General features: G+C 42.1%; 1 protein-coding gene across 28 annotated transcripts in view; it reads left to right on the forward strand.

Annotated features, from left to right (window-relative positions):
- Positions 1–18,873, forward strand: part of LOC122198721 (zinc finger protein 660) — a 27,930-nt gene extending 9,057 nt beyond the window's left edge. For 6 of the 28 annotated variants that reach the window (XM_042903455.1, XM_042903456.1, XM_042903454.1 and 3 more), the window contains one exon: positions 1,718–3,637. In XM_042903455.1, the coding sequence (XP_042759389.1) occupies positions 1,718–3,159 (1,442 nt within the window). In that variant the 3' untranslated portion in view covers positions 3,160–3,637. Of the gene's footprint in view, positions 1–1,717; positions 3,638–4,185; positions 7,143–9,146; positions 9,802–9,872; positions 11,012–12,416; positions 12,508–17,405 lie in introns of those variants that run through there. The other 22 variants (XM_042903473.1, XM_042903476.1, XM_042903474.1 and 19 more) reach the window with 22 other exon arrangements.
- The last annotated feature ends 218 nt before the right edge of the window (positions 18,874–19,091 follow it).

Genomic DNA, 19,091 nt, shown 5'->3' on the forward strand with positions numbered 1-19,091 from the left:
ACTGGGCCCTGACCCAGAGCAGCACAGGGTCCTCAGCAACAACAGCAAATAATTTTTATGCCAGGGAATGTAGTAGTTGCTCCCTGCTTACCTGTTTTCTCCTTCCACGGCTACCTATTTTCTTCACTCCGAACCTTTTGTCCTCTCGTGGCATCTTCTTGATTAGACTTTCTGTTCCCTCATAATTTTTGCATGCCGTGGCTCCTAATGGCTTGGCTTCTCTCCTTGCCTCATTTCAGCTTAGAGCTCCTACTTGTTTTTATTTTCTTTATTTTGCCCCATTTCCAGTTGCAGATTTACTTAGAGAGGGACTCCAAGGGTGGTTCAGCCATTAAGTATCATCTCTATTTGGGCAAACTTTGCTCCTGGCCACAGCAGAGGCTGATGTGTAAGGTACGGAGAAGCTACCCTTGGGCCTGGTGCCCTGGTCAGTCGTGGTCTGAGATGTAATGAGACCAGTTGTCATGAGGCACAAAGCACGGCTGCCTCAGCTTCCCCTTCAGGAACGACGGAGGCGGGACAGCTTCCTGGAGGGGGATGTTTTGGGGGCAGGTTCTCTGGATGGCAAGTCTAGGACAGTAGCCAAATCTGAAGAGGGTGGGTGGGCTTAGGAGCCAAGGAGCCCGATGTCTATAACTTTCCGTGTGCTAAAATGCCATGATGGGTTGTGGCCCTGCTTAAGATGTGATTAAAAGGAACCAACATTTTTGTGGTTAGCCATGACTGATTGCCTGCTTCTTCCCATCTTTTCTAGATTCCAAAGGAATGATTGAACTGTTCAGTTTCCTATGATTCCAGATGACCAAGATACCAAAGACATATTTTGAGTCATATTTCAAATTATCGATCCCTTTCTTAATTTTCGTAGGAATGCAGTACTGCCTTCTACCAGTTCAGTGCCCCAGGGACTAGAGGACCCCCACTTTTAGAGCTCTGCTGTCCCCTGCATGCTTTTCTGAACGCATGGCTTCTCTGAATCTTGTCATTGTCCTCACACGTGAGAATCACTTTTTTTGGTCCGTTTGTTTCCTAATTGTGCTTGCCTACACTGTTTCTCATATTTGACTTGAGGTATTTGCCACTCCTTTCTCCCCTCAATATCTTTGCTGAGAACCGTGGAAGCAGACAATGGCATGGTTGGAAAGGATGTTAGAGTTCATCATTTTACTAAGTGACTTCTGTAAGATCACCCGTCTGTACAGTCTGTTCTCTTGCCCTCCAGTTGCTCTTTTTTTTTTTCCTTTTAAGTTTATTTATTTATTTTGAGAGGGAGAGAGAACGCAAGTTGGGGAGGGGCAGAGAGAGAGGGAGAGAGCATCCCAAGCAGTCTCTGCTCGGCGTGGAGCCCAACACATGGCTCGATCCCACGACTGCAAGATCACGACCTGAACCGATATCAAGAGTCAGATGCCTAATCGACTGAGCCACTCAGGTGCCCCTGATTGCTCTTTTGAATTGGGTAATTAATTGGAGCAATTAAGAGCTATCAGGACAGAGCTCTGTCCACTCTCCCCCACCCCATCGTCCTTTCCCTCTTCATCTTTCTGTCCATGAAGAAAAACTTGAGCTAGTTCCCACTTTTGTCCTGTTCTTACTGTGTCGCCTCTTACTGTGTCCCCTAATGTGAAGGTTTTTTCAGATACGTAGATCCTGATGATTCTGTTTCCTTAATAGGATGCAAAATGAATAAAAGTTGTTTTCTTCTCTCTTTTGGCAGCAAATGAGGCTAGGATGGAGTGTCCAGATTTGCCTGCAAAGCAGGAAGTTTCTAAAGGACTGGGGTCATCTGATGGGATATCAGGAGGCCTCTGTGGGGTGGTTTCTGGGGAACCAGAGGCAGGAACTGCCTGTGAAGGTGCTTTAGAGAAGCTGGAAGGGCAACCCTCAGATGAGGAAGGGAGCAGACTGGAAAGTGATTTCTTCAAACTAACACACAAGGATAAAGGTAAATCCACAAAAGATGGATGTGATGAATATAAGGATCCAAGTCTGTCCTCTAGTGCTACAGAACATCAGAGAGTTCTCAAGGGACAGAAATTTTACCAGTGTGATGAATGTGGTAAAGCTTTCAATCGGAATTCGCACTTCATTGGGCACCAGAGAATCCATACTGGAGAGAAACCCTATGAGTGTAATGAGTGTGGGAAGACTTTCAGGCAGACCTCTCAGCTCATAGTTCATCTCAGAACCCATACAGGGGAAAAACCCTATGAGTGCAGTGAGTGTGGAAAGACTTACCGACACAGCTCCCATCTTATTCAACACCAGAGACTCCATAATGGCGAGAAACCATATAAATGCAATGAATGTGCTAAAGCCTTCACTCAGAGTTCCCAACTAATTGACCACCAGAGAACCCATACTGGAGAGAAACCTTATGAATGCAATGAGTGTGGTGAGGCCTTTATTCGGAGTAAAAGTCTCGTTCGACATCAGGTACTTCATACTGGTAAGAAACCTCACAAGTGTAGTGAATGTGGGAAAGCTTTCTGTTCTAATAGAAATCTTACTGATCATCAGAGAATCCATACTGGCGAAAAGCCTTATGAGTGTAATGAATGTGGCAAGGCCTTCAGTCGGAGTAAATGTCTTATTCGACATCAGAGTCTCCACACTGGGGAAAAACCATACAAATGTAGTGAATGTGGGAAAGCCTTTAATCAGAACTCTCAACTTGTTGATCATGAGCGAATTCATACTGGAGAAAAACCTTTTGAATGTAATGAATGTGGCAAGGCGTTCAGTCTCAGTAAATGTCTTATTCGACATCAGAGACTTCACACAGGTGAAAAGCCCTATAAATGCAACGAGTGTGGAAAATCCTTCAATCAGAACTCACACCTCATTATACACCAAAGAATTCACACTGGTGAGAAGCCTTATGAATGTAATGAGTGTGGGAAGGTCTTTAGTTATAGCTCCAGTCTCATGGTACATCAAAGAACCCATACTGGGGAGAAACCCTATAAATGTAGTGATTGTGGGAAAGCCTTCAGTGACAGCTCACAGCTCATTGTACATCAGAGAGTTCACACTGGAGAGAAGCCCTACGAGTGTATTGAGTGTGGGAAAGCTTTCAGTCAGCGTTCCACTTTCAATCACCACCAGCGAACTCACATCGGAGACAAACATTCAGGTCTGGCTCGCTCACTTTCTTAAGGCATGATTTTCCAAGGAACTTTGAATTAAGCTTTTATTTATAAGAAGGATGCTCATCCTGATCTCTTAAAACTGCTCCTCAAAATGTGCCATTCTCTGCATACTTTCTGGTGGGTCATGAAGGTAGAAAAGTGGGAGTCACGTGTAATCCTTTCTCAGTCTTGGTAAAGTAAGGACTACACATTTCATGTACTTATAAGTTCATTTATTTGTTTGTCCATTCTTTCATTGGATTTGTTGAGAAATCCAGTTTCTTAGTTATGTATCCCATAATCAGATTGTGTGCTTCTCAAGGACAGAGATTCTATGTTTCTTAGTGTGCTACATCTCCTCCATTTTACCATCTGCATAAGTCACTTTCCAAGTCAGATTCATCTTTTCCTTTACTCTTGGCAAAGGTTCTCCCTATATAGATTTTAATTTTTTTAATGTTTATTTATTTTTGAAGGAGAGAGACAGGGCATGAGCAGGAAAGGGAGAGGGGCAGAGAGAAAGGGAGACACAGAATCTGAAGCAGGCTCCAGGCTCCGAGCTGTCAGCACAGAGCCTGACGACGCAGGGCTCAAATTCATGAGCTGTGAGATCATGACCTGAACTGAAGTCGGGTGTTTAAGCAACTGAGCCACCCACGTGCCCCATCCCTATAGATTTTAAGCTTCCACAATAATCCAGACCTTCATCACCTGTGTTCCCTATCTATAAAACCTTTTCTTCCTGTTTGCTAATGTATGTCCCTTAGATCCTTTCAGATCCCTCTAATCACTAAAAGGCTTTCTTGAAATCCTCTGTCATCCTTCTTAAACATCTATTTTTTTGACCTTACTGCTTCCAATTAGCTGGTGCTACAGCTGGTACAACTGTTGTTAAACTACCTTGTCAATTATTCTCAGTGTGTATGTGTATACTTTCATATCAACTTATTGTAGGCCCTTTGAGGCTAGATATGATATGTATTTCTTTTAGCATATAGATAATTTTCATATAGTAGTTGTTTAATAAATAATTTTTAAAAACTCTGTTCTCTAGGTGGACCATCCTTAAATTGGGCCTGATATCCCTGTTCTCACCCCAACTAGAGTAGAAGCTTCTAAAGATGGAAGCAGCATCTCATTGTGGAATATCACAAATGGGGGCCTTATTGAGAACTTCCCCATGTATTCTGGACATCTCACCACCATTACTTCCTTGTTGGTTTCTGGTACTTTATTGTGTTTAGGAAGTTTCCTTCTATTCCTGTTTTAGAAGAAGCAAGATAGTACAGTAGTATCCTACTCAAATCCTAGTATCCTAACTCAAATCCTGGCTTACCACTCATCTAGGGTATGTGGCCCTGGCCAAGTCACTTAGCTTCCTTGTGTGTCAGTCCTTCCATCTGTAAATTAAAGCTATGGTTGTGAGGATAAAATTAGTTCATTAGTAAGTATAAGGCATTTAGAACAGTGCTTGGCACATAGTACCCACTATAGCAATGATTACACTTAGAGTTGCTAAATTCTATCAAGTTTTTTAAAAATGTGTTGGTGTATGTCATCTATTCTTTTTGTAATTCATATTTTTTTGACAACCTTCCAAATAATTGAAGTTTCCTGGAAGTCCTGGAATAAAATCCATTTGTTTGTGATGATTTTTTTTTTTTTTTTTTTAAATGTAGAGAACTAGATTTAATTTACTAAGGTTTGGCTGGCTTTCCAAAATGTATATGGAAAGTTTATTTCTCTTTTGTTTTCTTAAATAGTTTGCATAATGTGGGAATTATTCATTGAAGGCTAAAAATAGTGGCCAGATCCTTTTTTGAGGAGGAGGTAATTGGGAGGGACATATCTTTAGCAACATTTTGATTCTTCAGTGGTTGTACTCTTTAGATTTCTCCCTCTGTAAATTTTGGTAATATATATCCAGAAATCATTTTTACTGGACTGTTAAGTAGTGGCATAAAGGACCCCCACTTTATTTTTAAAAATTAGTGTGAATTTATACCCAGGAGATAGTTGAAGTGGTCAGATATGACAGTAAAGGTGCTAGGAGCTGGACACTTAATCGTCTTACCTCATATGCACATTATCCTCTTACCTCTTATGCACAGAAAGAAAATATTCCACACCTATACTCTACATCCCCAACCCTAATTGTTCTGCTTTTAAATCTAGTAGGAAAGGTCAAGAGACTATGGGTACTAAAAAGTTACTGAGTTAGACAATACTCAGTACCCATTTCTGTACTAAATGGGAAACATTTCTGTCAAGGCATTGACCTCCTGCTATGAAGGATACTTTCATGAAAACTTTCACTTCATGAAAACCTCTAGTTGTTAGGGACAAATTGTGAGTATTCACAAGGTAGCTTTTGCTTAATGGAAAATATCATCCTCTGATTCTAACGTTAGGACATTTTCTAGCCTGATGGGGCCTCATGGAAGCACTTGTTCCAGCTGTATAAAGAGAAGGTGTCATGTCAGCTGGCTCCAGGTAACTAATGGTACAACTATTTGATCTAGAATAGGACAATGTAGATACTCCTCACTGAACCACAATAGTCTTCCCACTAATGTATGCACAGGGCTACGTAAGATGAGGTACAGACCCCCTGTTAAGGCATGTGAATGCTTTACATGAAACCACAGTAGGAAAGAACTGTATGATGACCCACCCCTTTTCTGACCTGTGGGTCTTCCTCAAGTGTTGCTTGGTTAGGAATTGTTGGCTCATTAAAAACAATGATAATCTGATAATCTAACAGGCTTTTCCCCCAGATCCCTTCCAGTTGCATTGTCTTCTATATGGATGATACATTTACAGATACTCAGTTTCCCAACTGAATGCCAACTTGGTGCCATATGGATTGTGGATGGAGATGAACAGAGTCAATAGTTATCCAATATTTGGCTATGGTGAGATTATTAGACAAAGTAATCACAGGACAATATATATTCCCCTTAGACTGAAGAGGGAGTGGTAACCATAGCTGCATGCTCAGGGCCATGGGGCACAAATGTACATGGTCAGTCTTTAGATTGTATACATTAATTATATACTTTGAGTCCCATTTTGGAAAAAATTGAAAAATGTTATATCCCCTTACTGAGACTCTATGTTGCTGTCTATGTCTGTGACTGTCTATGTTGCTTCCCAAGGGTGGAGGGGCCAAAACAAATGCAATTACATCATAACTGTAGCAGCCTTGGCAAGTCATAGAGCATGTCCTGATGTCAAGAAGACACCACCAGTGAAACTCTCCAGTCAGCATTCAGGCTGCTTTGGCAGTGAGCAAAAATTGCTGACACTCAAGCTTTTCCTTGGGAACCACCACACTGGTGCCCTTAGGATTTGGGATGTATGCGGTCTATTACAGGGGCCATTTATGGAAAAGGTGGTCATGGCAGCTGCCATGGTGCTAAATATTAAACCACTAACAACTGTATTCTCTGAGCTGTATGTTTATTATGGACATCTATCCTAGTGAGCACTGGAGCAATGATAGTTGTGGTTTTTCTTTAAGAGACCTTAGAGAGCCACGTGGGAAAAACTAGACAATTCACCTCGTCTCCGGGGTTCCCTAAGTTTTCTTCTGAGAGTGAACATGTGGGATACTTGAACAGTAGGATCAGGAACAGCTGGGCAATTCCCAACCGTCTGCAGGAATAAGAGAAGTTGCACATCTGGTCAGGGGCCTCTGATTTGTCCAGAGCAATATGCTAGAGTCAAAGTTAATGAACAGCTTGTATTGGGGCAGAGGTAAAGGTGTGCCCCTACCTGCCCTGTCCCAAACAAGAATCTTTATGCATTCATCTATCAATAGCACGTTTATTCATCTATCAATGGACACAGATTGCTTCCATATCTTGGCTATTGTATATAATGCTACAATAAATATAGGGGTGCATATATCACTCGAAGTGAAGTATCTTGATCCTTTCTAACAGCCTGAGAGACCTATATTCAAATAGGCTGAATTTCCAAAGGGAAGCATTGCATTATCACTATTTTGACCAATAAAGTAAGACCTGAAAAACTGGATATTGACTTCATTTACCCAAATATGAGTTGGAATTTCTTTAGCTGGCAAATGTCATGATAAAGATGGAAATGCTGAATATTTAGGCAATTGTAACCCTCAAAATACCCTGATTCTGAACAGTGATGTCATTTTGGACCGAGTGAATAGATTTTTGTCGGAAAAAAAGAATACGCTTATAGATAAAGGCAACAAATTGAATGAGGGGCACTGAAATTTGTATTTCTTTTAAGTTTATTTATCTTAGAGAGCACACACTAGCAGGGGAGGATCAGAGAGAGAGAGAGAATCCCAACCAGGCTCCACACTGACAGTACAGAGCCCAAGGTGGGGCTTGATCCCATGAACTGTGAGATCATGACCTGAGCTGAAATCAAGAGTCAGATGCTTGGGGTGCCTGGGTGGCTCAGTTGGTTAAGCGTCCAACTTTGGCTCAGATCATGATCTCATGGTTCATGAGTTCAAGCCCTGCATCAGGCTGCCTGCTGTCAGCACAGAGCCCACTTCAGATCCCCTGTCCCCCTATGTCTGCTCCTCCCCACTTCTCAAAAATAAACATAAAAAAAAAAAAAAGATGCTTAACTGATGGAGCCACCCAGGCACCCCTGGAACTTGTATTTTTAACATGGGTCCAACTGATTCTTATGCTTTCTAAAATTTGAGAACAACTGGGCTAGAATATTAAGGAGAGTAATCATTACCTCCTGGGACCAAATGTAGAGTTACCATGTTGAATCAGAATTAATGACCCCTCCCTCAAATAAAAGAATACATGAAAAGTTAGACTTAATTGGTCATAACTGTCTTAATGTACATGAATATTTTTCTTAAGTGTTTCTTGATATTGTGACAATAGTGTCATGGACCTGAGTTTTTCGTCCAGGATCAACTAGGGGGCATGAACTTGTGTAAGTCTTATCATTTCTCTGAATCTCTGTTTCTCAGTCTCCTTCTTGAAATATGACAGGGTTGCTGTTTCACCTACATGAGCTAATGGATAAGAGAGCTCCTGGTACACTCTTATTCCAACTGCCTGTTTGACATTTTCACTTGGATGTCTAGTTGACATCTTTCACTTAACACATCCAAAATAAAACTATTGATCCTTTTCCCTAAAACCATTCTTCTTTCAGTCTACTCTATTTCTAAAAGGCAAACTTACTTTGGTTGCTCACATCAGTGACTGTAGAGTCATCCTTAACCAACAACGAATTCATTAGCAAATCATGTTGACCATGCCTTCAAAATATAGTTGACCCTTGAACAACACAGGTTGGAATGGGTCCATTTATATGTGTTTTTTTTTTCCCAGTAAATTTACTGGAAAAACTCGGAGATGTGGGCAATTTGAGAAAACTCACAGAAGAACTGTGTAGCCTGGGAATACAAAAAAATTTTAGGAAAAAATTGGTATCATTGTAAGAATTCAGTACATAATACATATAACCTACAGAAGTATGAATTGACTTATCTGTAAGGCTTCTGGTCAACAGGCTTAACACTAGCTAAGTTTGGGGGGAGTCAAAAGTGATATGTGGATTTTTTACTGCACAGGGTCAGTGACCCTAACCCCTGCATTGTTCAGGCATCAGCTTTATACGCAGAAGCATTTCTCATCACCTCTATCATTTCTAAACTAATCCAAGCCTTCATCGTTTCTCATCTGGAATACTACAATAGCCTCAACCTCCCAGCTTCTACTCTCACCCGCCTACAGACTATTCTCAACAGAGCAGCTAAAGCAAAATTTTAAAACGTTATGCCATCTAGTGAAATGTCCATGTCAGGTTTTTGTCAGAATGACCCGGGAATACCAGCAAGAAATTTGCAGAATTTGTGGGAACAAGTTTCTTGGCTTCTTTTGTATCTAATAGCTAATAAACCTTGAATATGTGGCAAGAAAAGAAAAAGGTAAGATCATGTCACTCCTTGGTTCCCAAACCCTCCAATATTATTTGTGGCACATCCAAAGTCCTTATGGTCTATAAGGACTGAAATGTGTGCCCCACCTCCCTCCTGATTACAAGGCCTTTGCTCCTGATTGTTCCCTTTGTTAGGAATACTCTTCCCCCAGAGGTATTTATTTATCATTGCATCCCTTGACTCGAAAGTAAGCCTCACGAGGCAGCGAGTTCATTTTCTTCACTACCTCATCTGCAGCGTCTAAAACAGTGACATCGTAGGCACGCAATACGTATTTTTATACGCTGCAGGTAAGCGGTAACTGCACCTGGCTTGGAGGCTGAAAGGCACGGGATCTGTGGAAGGAAAGACGAACGTGACTTCGGGGAGCCTCTCGGGTAGAGAAGGGCTTCCCAGTTGATTGGTTCCTCTTCCCGCCCTAACCAAGTCTCTCCCTGGCTCCACCCCTTTTGGAGCCCTCGAGAGTTAATCTTCCGCACTCCCCCAGCCCTTGCATCCTCCCAGCCAATGCCCGGGCAAAAACTGCGGGAGGCGGGGCAAGAGGTCTCCTGAGGGGGCGGGAGGCTCCAGCCTCCGGGACACAGAGATGCGGAAACCTCCAGATGCCTAGAAGGGCCGGAGGGTGAGGATGGGGGTTAGCGGGGAGTCCGTGACGCAGTTCCTTCTCCGCTGTGTTCCAAGATGTGGGTCGGGCGCTTTCGGTGAGGGGTATGTGGCAGGCTGGCGTGGGGGCTCGGTCCGCGTTCTGGGAGTGGGTGGGGCCACCGCCCGGGAGCCGGGCCTCCTTGAGGGCAGCACGCTCGGCGACAGGGAGGAGGTGTCTACTTGGGTCGTTGTGGGCCTCTCCGTGGGCCTCTTCCTCCCCGCGTTCGGTGCTGCCCCTTTGTCCGGGGTCTCCTTTCTCACTCCGCGTAGCTGCTCGCTCTGACCGAGCTCATAGTGGTGACAGAACTTTGTCATCCCCGCCCCTAGTCAGCAGGCTGCCCTGGTCACAGCAGTCGAGATCCCAGCCAGGCTCATAGGACTCCACCACCCGTCTTCAACACCGGTTTGAATCGGAACACCGGTCCGTTCCCCGCTGTGTTCCCAGGAAGGAAAGGAACTCAGGAGGACAGGGTTTTCCCGAAGGTTGCTCGCTCATTCATTCATTCATTCATTCATTCATTCAACAAATCCTCAAGTACCTACCACTAGATGCTAGGTCCTGTGGTTACAGTTGTGCACAAAACAGAGGTATTTTCTGGTAGGGAAGAGATGGAATAAGCTTGAAGGGTTAGAAGCAGAGTCTGGGAATCTGGAGAGGTTGAAAACAAAACGAATTGTGAGGGCCAGTAACTCTCAGAAATAGGTAATTGTTAAAAAAACAAGAAACAAGAAAACATTCTCCTCTTATCCTCCCTTTAATTAAGGGCTTAGTTTTCTCTTTAAAGATACTTGACTCAGCAAGGTTCCCTTCTCATCCCTCTGCTGCAGACGTCTGCTGGAAAAAGTTGGGTTGCAGTTGGAATTTATTTTGCGGTTAGAGAAGAATATGGGAATTTTTAGATATCAAACAGAACAAGTGAAAAGCAGCAACTGTAGTTTGATAGAATGAGGGTTACCTTCAGACGCAGATTTGCCTCTCACCTGCTGCACAACCTTTGTCAAGTCACTCAGCCTCTGGGAGCTTCATTTCCTCATCTTCAGAGTGGGAATTATCACCCTTACTGCTCACAGTTCTTTGGGAAAGGAAGGTGCCCAGTATGTGACACTGCCCTGAGTGTCCACTGGGAGTTGAGCTCTCCGAGAACTCAATCATTTCTGTCTGTTTACAGTGATTCAGCATCCCATTAGGAACTTCCACACCAAACTCAAGGAAGAGATCAGGCAAGATTTGTGCTGGGCAGATCTTTGGAGTGAGGCTGTCTGTGCTGGGCAGGTGAGACCTGTGCTGTGAAATTTGTTATCTGGGGACAGGAATCCTACATGCTAGAGAAAGGGGACCACAGCTGAAAGGGAGCGTTTCTGGATGGCTATTTACTGAGGAGGAAAGAAGCAGAGAAGTGGGAGTGGGGCCTCTGGACCTTGAGGAATAGAGTTTGGGGATGGGAGGAAAGGTAATATAGTTGAACTCAAATTTGGGCGTCAGGAGACTTGGACTTGAGCCGCAGCTTTCCTCTAAGTTTCGGTCTCCCCATCACGGCATTTTAATATAGGACACCAGGAGGTCTGGACGATCTGTTCTAGCTCTGACATTCTGAGAATCTCTGCCTAGGTCAGTTTCTCAGGGAACTGGGGCCCCTGGATGGCCCCGTTGCGACAGCATTGCTGAGATTGCAAATATACTGTCACGGTGTTCAGACAAGTATGAAGGACTAAAGGGATGAACAAGTGGAGGTCAGATGCGATCCTCACCGTCCCTACACCCAGATTGAATTAAAATCTTAAATTTGTTTAACATTTCAAATCATACAACATTTACTTAGCCCTCTTTGTGCTAGGAACTTTGTGGGATCCACATATGAATACCATGGGCCTTGCTCTTTGGGGCTTAGAGCTGAGTGTGTACTTGTGAGGCAGAGTGACACAGGCATACACCCAATTAATTCTAGTATAAAGCAACTCTAGTTTATATTACAGATTTGTTAAGGTGTTTCCTCGAAGTACAGAGATTTCTATATGGTAAAATCTATCCAGTTTGGCCATGACGTCAGGCTTTGTTTTATGTTTAAGGCACAGGCCTTTTTCTTCCTGAGGTCAAGTAGTTCCTCTGATATTTTCTCCCAGTTCTTTTATTTTTTTTCCTTTCAGTTAAAAAAAAAATTGTTTTATTTATTTTTGAGAGAGAGAGTGGGGGAGGGGCAGGGCAGAGGAGGACAGAGGATCTGAAGCAGGCTCTGTGCTGACAGCAGTGAGCCTAATGCGGGGCTCAAACTCACAAACCATGAGATCATGACCTGAGCTGAAGTTGGACGCTCAACTGACTGAGCCCCCAGGTGCTCCTTCCTTTCGATTTTTTTGAAATTTATTTATTTACTTATTTATTTATTTGAGAGAGAGGGTGCAAGTGAGTGAGAGGCAGAAAGAGAGAGGGAGAAAGAGCTAGACAGAGAGACCCATGAAGGGCAGAGAGAGAGATGGGTGGGGGGGAAGCAGGGCTCACCTGAAGTGGGGCTTGAGCTCACTGGATGTGGGACTTGAATTCATGAACCGTGACACCATGACCTGAGCTGAAGTCAGATGCTTAACTGACTGAGCCACCCAGGCACCCTCATTTTTATCTTTCATTCATCTGTCTGTCTGGAATATTCAGGTGTTCCCTCTTATTCCTCACCCCATTGCAGCCAATCAGTAACCAAGGGCCATGTGACCACTGCTCAGAGTGACCTGAACAGGCAGGTGATGTGGCGAATTAAGGGAATACAACATCCCAAGGTAAAACGTCTTTCTCTTTCTCTTTCTGCTCTTTGTGAATTTCTCACAGCCTGAACTGAATGGTGGTCCTGAGATCAGAACACTCACCCATCCATCTCAGGGATTTGTGGGTCAGAAATCTGGGGGGGCCTCATTGGTTCTCATCCGTTTACCAGTTGTCTGAGAGTGTGCTTTTATGCACAGTTGCTTGGGTATCTCTAGTGTCCTGCTGGCTCTGTGGTCTCCTCTATCCCTGCTCCTACTTCTCCAGCCAAGAGTTCACTTTCCCTCCTAGTTTTCTGAGGGAATTTTCCATCCAGTCAGGCAGAGGACAAATAGTTAGGTTTCCATTTGACCAGTTTCTCCTCGGATTGGCCCTCCCTGATCTGATAAGTCTTGCTTCCTTCTCCGGTCCCCCAGAACTGCCCTGGGTTTCCTTATGCACATCCTTGTGCATTTCTCTTTCTCCCTTCCTACTCTTCTAACCCAAATCTCCATCTCAGTGAGCTTATACTTTCTCATGACTTCCTCTGTCACCTCTTATTCTTAAATTTGCATTCCTGACATATTCTTCCTCTTCTTATCTGAAGTGTTTTCCTACATCTTCATCTTTCTCAGTGACACTACCATTATAGATATTTAGACCTGGATCTGATAACCTTGAATTCTCTCTTTTAGTCATCCTCTGTATCTAGTCTGATAAAAGTGTATGCTTTCCTGGAAACAGCTGGACTTCATTGTTCTCTATCCTGTATTTATCCTGGACTGGGGTCTGACTATCTCATTCATTTGTTCATTCATTCAACAAACATTTATTGGGCACCTAGAAAGTGGCAGACCCTCTAATGGTCACCCATACTGCATTCCTAAAGTTGTCTCTCAACTCATTTCCCTTCCTCCATTCCTTTTTTTCACCTCTAACCCATCCAGGCTAATCTTCCTAAAGCATTTTTTTTTTTTTAAGATTTTTATTTGAAGTGTAGTTGACATACAATATTATACCCTAAAGCATTCTATTCCCAATTTCACTTTTATGTAGGATGATAGAAAACTTACTGTTCAAACTTGGTATACTTTTGTTAGTTAAGGGGGCTGCCGTTAATGATGCTGGAATAGCAAGTATAAACCAGCACTGTTCTGGGACAACCAGGATATATGAGCACCCTACTCCTAGGTAGCGTCTCTTGGATTATTTCTTTTTATGTCCCTCAAATGCGACTCATAGGATACCCAGCTGCCTCTCTCCAGTTTTCTACTTCATGATGCTGAGAGAAATATTAATGTGCTGGGATGTGGAGGGAAGTATGGGGACGAGGGACAATGAATGATAATGCTTGAAAAACTGTATTCTTGACAAGTGAGAGTGAGAGAGAACAGCAAGGTAGAAAAAGAATATAGAATCGGGAAAGAAAATGAGAATGGTTGGTACTCGTTTCAAATTATATATCAAATATATAATATATATTAAATTATATCCATATATACCCCATAATTTCAGCGTTCAGGCTCATATGACTTCAGGCAACGTAATTTTTTCATTCCTTTATTTGTTCGTGAAAAAAATTTTTTTTTAGTGCCTACTATATGCCTGGAACTGTGCTAGATGCTGGGAAGACAAAGGTGAACAAAATGGACAGAATTCCCGCCATCGTGAAGCTATGTGATAGTGTAATCTCCCACCTATTTCTAAGTACACTGGCCCTGTGCAAGTCATTTCCCATTTCCTTCTGAGGAAACAATTCCTTCCTCTTCTGGGGCTCAGCCAAAGGTTTGCCTTTTTAAGGCACCTTTCTCCGAGCATTCCTGGCCCCAATAATCACTCCCTTCCCTAGCCCCCTTCACCTCCTAATTGGGTACTTCATAAATTTTAATTTGGTCTCTTAGTTTTTTGCCATTTATTCTATTGTAAGCTCCTTAAAGGTAGGTGTGATACTTTATGCTTATATTAGTGTGCCCAAGCTGCCGTAACAAAATTCCATAGACTGGGTAATTTAAACAACAGACATTCCTTTTCTCACAGTTCTGGAGCCTGGAAGCCTAAGATTAAGGTGATCACCTGATTCAGTTTCTGGTAAGGACTTAGGACTCTCTTTCTGGCTTATAGATGGCCACCTTCTTACTGTGTGCTCATATGGCTGTCCTCAGTTTGTTGGGGGGAGGGGAGGCAGGAGTGGAAACAAAAGTGAGCTCTCTCTCATGTCTTATTGAAAGGACACACTAATCCTGTCAGATCAAGGTTCCACTCTTATGATCTCATTTAACCTTAATTACCTCCTTAGAGGTCACATCTTCTAATACAGTCATATTGGGGATTAGCCATGTAAATACCTGGCTATTAACATTTTCCATGGATACCTCTTTCTTGAAAGCCACAACAAGATCTTTTCCATAGCAGCCTTGAACAATAGAATAGTTATGTCACTAGCTAACTGGGAAGCTTCAGATCAGTCATGCCTAGAAATGAGACATACTGGCTTCAAGGCATTGTCTCGTTCTGAATCTCTAAAATCCTTTGTTCTAGTAGTTATGGGAATCCATTCCTCTAAAGTCATTTCCCAACTTTTCCTAAGTAATACTTATAAAAAGATACTTATTAAAAATACAAGTTAGCAGAACACAGTTTGCTTAGCAAGATTAGAGCCCTCAATAGCAGTAAATATATAAACTTACCCACTTCTTCATCCATCCATTCATTCATACTACCGAGAGTGTGTATTTTCTACTTTTAGTTTGTATTTTTCTCCTTTTCTGCAATAATGCTTTTAAAAATTTTCCCTGTTAGATCCAAAACAGAGATTTGTACAAAGTAGAATGCTCAGTAATTACTACTTTAAAGCGTGTATGAAGAAAAGTTTCAGAGAAGATTACAAATGAAAAAACAACTCAAAAAGAACCATCAACTTTCTCAGAGAGAATTTTGGAAGTGGCTTCACTTACTGTCTGACTCTGCTTTGCAGGCCTCTAGCTTCTTACTGATTTTCTTCCTGTTTGATTAGGAGGGGTAGCGGCAGCTGGATGTGAGTGTGCTTCAGGATCCTGACAAGAGTCCGCCCCCTTACCATCATTTTCTCTGCCTCCCCCTTATATCATCGGCACAAGTTCGTATGTATGTGTCCCTGTATGGCATCAGTGGCACCTATGTTCCTGAGATATGAACTCTAACCTCAGTTGGAGGTTCTCATCCTTCCTCGCTTGTCTTCAGCACTCACCATTGGACATGCTTCTCCTTCAGAGAGTGTGACTCAGTTTATCACAAAGCTATGAGACAATGGAAACTGGTCAAACTTTTATGAAAGGCAAAGGCAGTACTGCAAAACAATTTCATTTCTTCTGACTCAATAACTCACTTGTAGAGCTTTTATCCTAGGAATATATTTCAGTAGGAAGAAAACTTTGTTTAAGTGATCATGATAGGGGCTCCTGGGTGGCTCAGTCGGTTAAGGGTCCGACTCTTGGTTTCTGCTCAGGTCGTGATCTTACGATTTGTGGGATTGAGCCCCAAGTTGGGCTTTGTGCTGACAGCGTGGGACCTGCTTCAGATTCTCTCTCTCCCTTACTCTCTGCCCCTTCCCCATGCTTTCTTTTTCTCTCTCAAAAATAAATTAATAGACTTAAAAAAAAGTGATCATGATAGCATTATTGACAGTGGTTAAACCTCAGGGAGCAACAGAAATGTCTGACACTAGCAAAATTGTAGGTAAATGATAATGAATTCAGTTGGCAGTGTATTATATAGTCATAAAATGATCTTATGATTAAATAGCAATGTGGAAGATTACGTATGAAAACTTGGAGAAGTAGGATACAAAATTATATCTACCATATATTTGTGATTATATGACTATAAATATGGACAAGTCTGGAAAGGAACATAGTAAAAGGAACATTAATTATGTGTTCGTATCATGCAGTCATCTTTCTGTTTTCTTTTTATGACCCAATCTTCTCCATATTTGAGATATGCAAGGATTACCTGTATGTCCCAAGTTTCATGTTAAATTCTTTGGGAAGTTCCTGCTCATTCCTGACATGGGTTTCATGTATTGGCCCCTTTTGGTTGTGCCGTCTCCTACTTTCACCCTTTTGCCACTATTAGATACTTTACCATTGTATCATGCAAGGTCTTATCAGAGTTTCCCGTGCCATATTTTAGCTAATCCTCTTCCCCCCCTCAGCCTCTGAGTTTCACACTGTAGATTTAGTGATAGCTTGTCAGAGTGGTAGCTTGATGAGAAGCGGAATGAGCACATGTGGCTAGATTCAGCTACAGAGCAATCCCTACAAAGTAGGCTATGGTGTGACTAGGCTCCAGTAGGCTCTGGTATTAGAAGAACTGTGTTACCCCTTATTAAGACAGGTCTTAAGAACAGAGATGTGTATAGGGGCCTCATACCTGGACTTAGACCAAAACATGAAATCTTAGTCATACCCCAAGACAATCTCAGTTGCTGATCATTGAAACAATTCTTGAGCATCTGTTTTGTGCCAGCCACTATATCATTGGTATTAGGGGAATCGGTCAGCAAGAACTAAAAGCCAAACTATTTTGAAGAGCTGGTAAACTAAGGATCTTTCAGTTCATTTTGTCTAGGGACCAGATGAGGAGTTAGTTAGATGACTCCAATTCTGGGAGTAGAGTATAAGATAGGAGGAAACCAGGGTGGATTTTATATTACTCATTGCTGATCCTGATCCTGGACCTGTTGGGTTCCTGTCCTGTCTTCCCTTAAGCCTTTACCTCGGCCTCTGGGTCTACCCTTATTTTTCTCATCTTATTTGTAATCAGTTCTCTCTGACTTTGAACACTTCCTCTTCCTTGTAAGGCCCTGTGATCTACCACATCTTGTTATCTTTGGATAATTCTCCTTCCTCTAGTGTAGAGAATGGGTGATATGTGCAATTTCTCTTTCTCCTGTCAGATGGTGAAACTGGGACTGAGGAGGTGTTGATTCCAAAGTATCATTCCTGAAAAGTCAGAATCTCACACTTTGAAGAGAACTCCACAGAGGTGTTGCCAGGGAAGTCAAAATTTAGAAAGCTCCTCTGAAAGGAAAGAGAAGACTCAAGAGGCCAATGTGATGCTTCAGGCAAGAGAAAATGAGGAGAAAGACCAGAAACTTCAGACATAAGACAGTTAAAGACAATAAAACACTTACAGAAGTGAGTGAGCAAGAATCTGAAAAAGATGGTAGTCAGTGCTTGGATACTGCAACAAACATGAAAATCCATGCTGGAAAGAGACAGTATGTATGTACTGAGTGTGGGAAAGCCTTTAGTCAGAGTGCAAACCTTACAGTACATGAGAGAATCCACACAGGGGAGAAACCCTATAAGTGTAAAGAGTGTGGAAAAGCCTTCAGTCATAGCTCCAACCTTGTGGTTCATCGGAGAATCCACACTGGACTGAAGCCCTACACATGCAGTGAATGTGGGAAATCTTTCAGTGGTAAGTCACACCTCATTCGGCACCAGGGAATCCATAGTGGGGAGAAAACTTATGAATGTAAGGAGTGTGGGAAAGCCTTTAGTCGGAGTTCAGGTCTTATTTCACATCACAGAGTTCATACTGGGGAGAAGCCCTACACTTGTATCGAGTGTGGGAAAGCCTTTAGCCGTAGTTCAAACCTTACTCAACACCAGAGAATGCACAAAGGAAAAAAAGTTTACAAGTGTAAGGAGTGTGGGAAAACATGTGTCTCTAATACAAAGATTATGGACCATCAAAGAATTCACACAGGGGAGAAGCCTTACGAATGTGATGAATGTGGAAAAGCTTTCATTTTAAGGAAGACCCTTACTGAACATCAGAGACTTCACCGTAGAGAGAAACCTTACAAGTGTAATGAATGTGGGAAAGCTTTTACTTCTAATCGAAACCTTATTGATCATCAGAGAGTTCACACTGGCGAGAAACCCTATGAATGTAATGAATGTGGAAAAGCCTTCAGACAGACTTCTCAAGTTATTCTACATTTGAGAACCCACACTAAGGAGAAACCCTATAAATGTTGTGAATGTGGGAAAGCCTACCGTTATAGCTCACAGCTTATTCAACACCAGAGAAAACATAACGAGGAGAAGGAAACCTCATAAATGACATGTATTGTGGATAGTAGGCCTAACTGCTACTTTTTGGAAAAACAGGCTTTCATTGTTATCAACCTTAATTCAATTTCTGAGACTCCATACGGGGGAAGTTACCAGAAGTAGACAAAGATTAACAAAGGGATATTCATGCCAGCATCATACATAACTGAAGGAAGAGAACTAGATTTTCAGTAACACTGGGTTTAAGTGAATAATGGTCTATCCACATGACGGTTTTGCAGCCATTATAAACATTTTTAAAGAATATTTAATGCCATGGGGGAAATTATTTGTATAAAATGGAAGATAAAGAAAAAACAAGTTTGATCCAAATTTAAAAAAAAAAAAAAGATTTATGTATAGGAGAAAAATGAGAATGAAATAATACCAAACCAAAATGTTAACAGTGATTGCCATTGGGTGATAGAATTATAGGCGAATTCTATTTTCTTCCATATACTTTTCTATGCTTCTTAAAGACTTTTGTACAATGAGAATGTACTACTTTTATATTCAGG

Source organism: Panthera leo, chromosome C2, assembly GCF_018350215.1.
Source record: "Panthera leo isolate Ple1 chromosome C2, P.leo_Ple1_pat1.1, whole genome shotgun sequence".
NCBI classification, from domain to species: Eukaryota; Metazoa; Chordata; class Mammalia; order Carnivora; family Felidae; genus Panthera; species Panthera leo.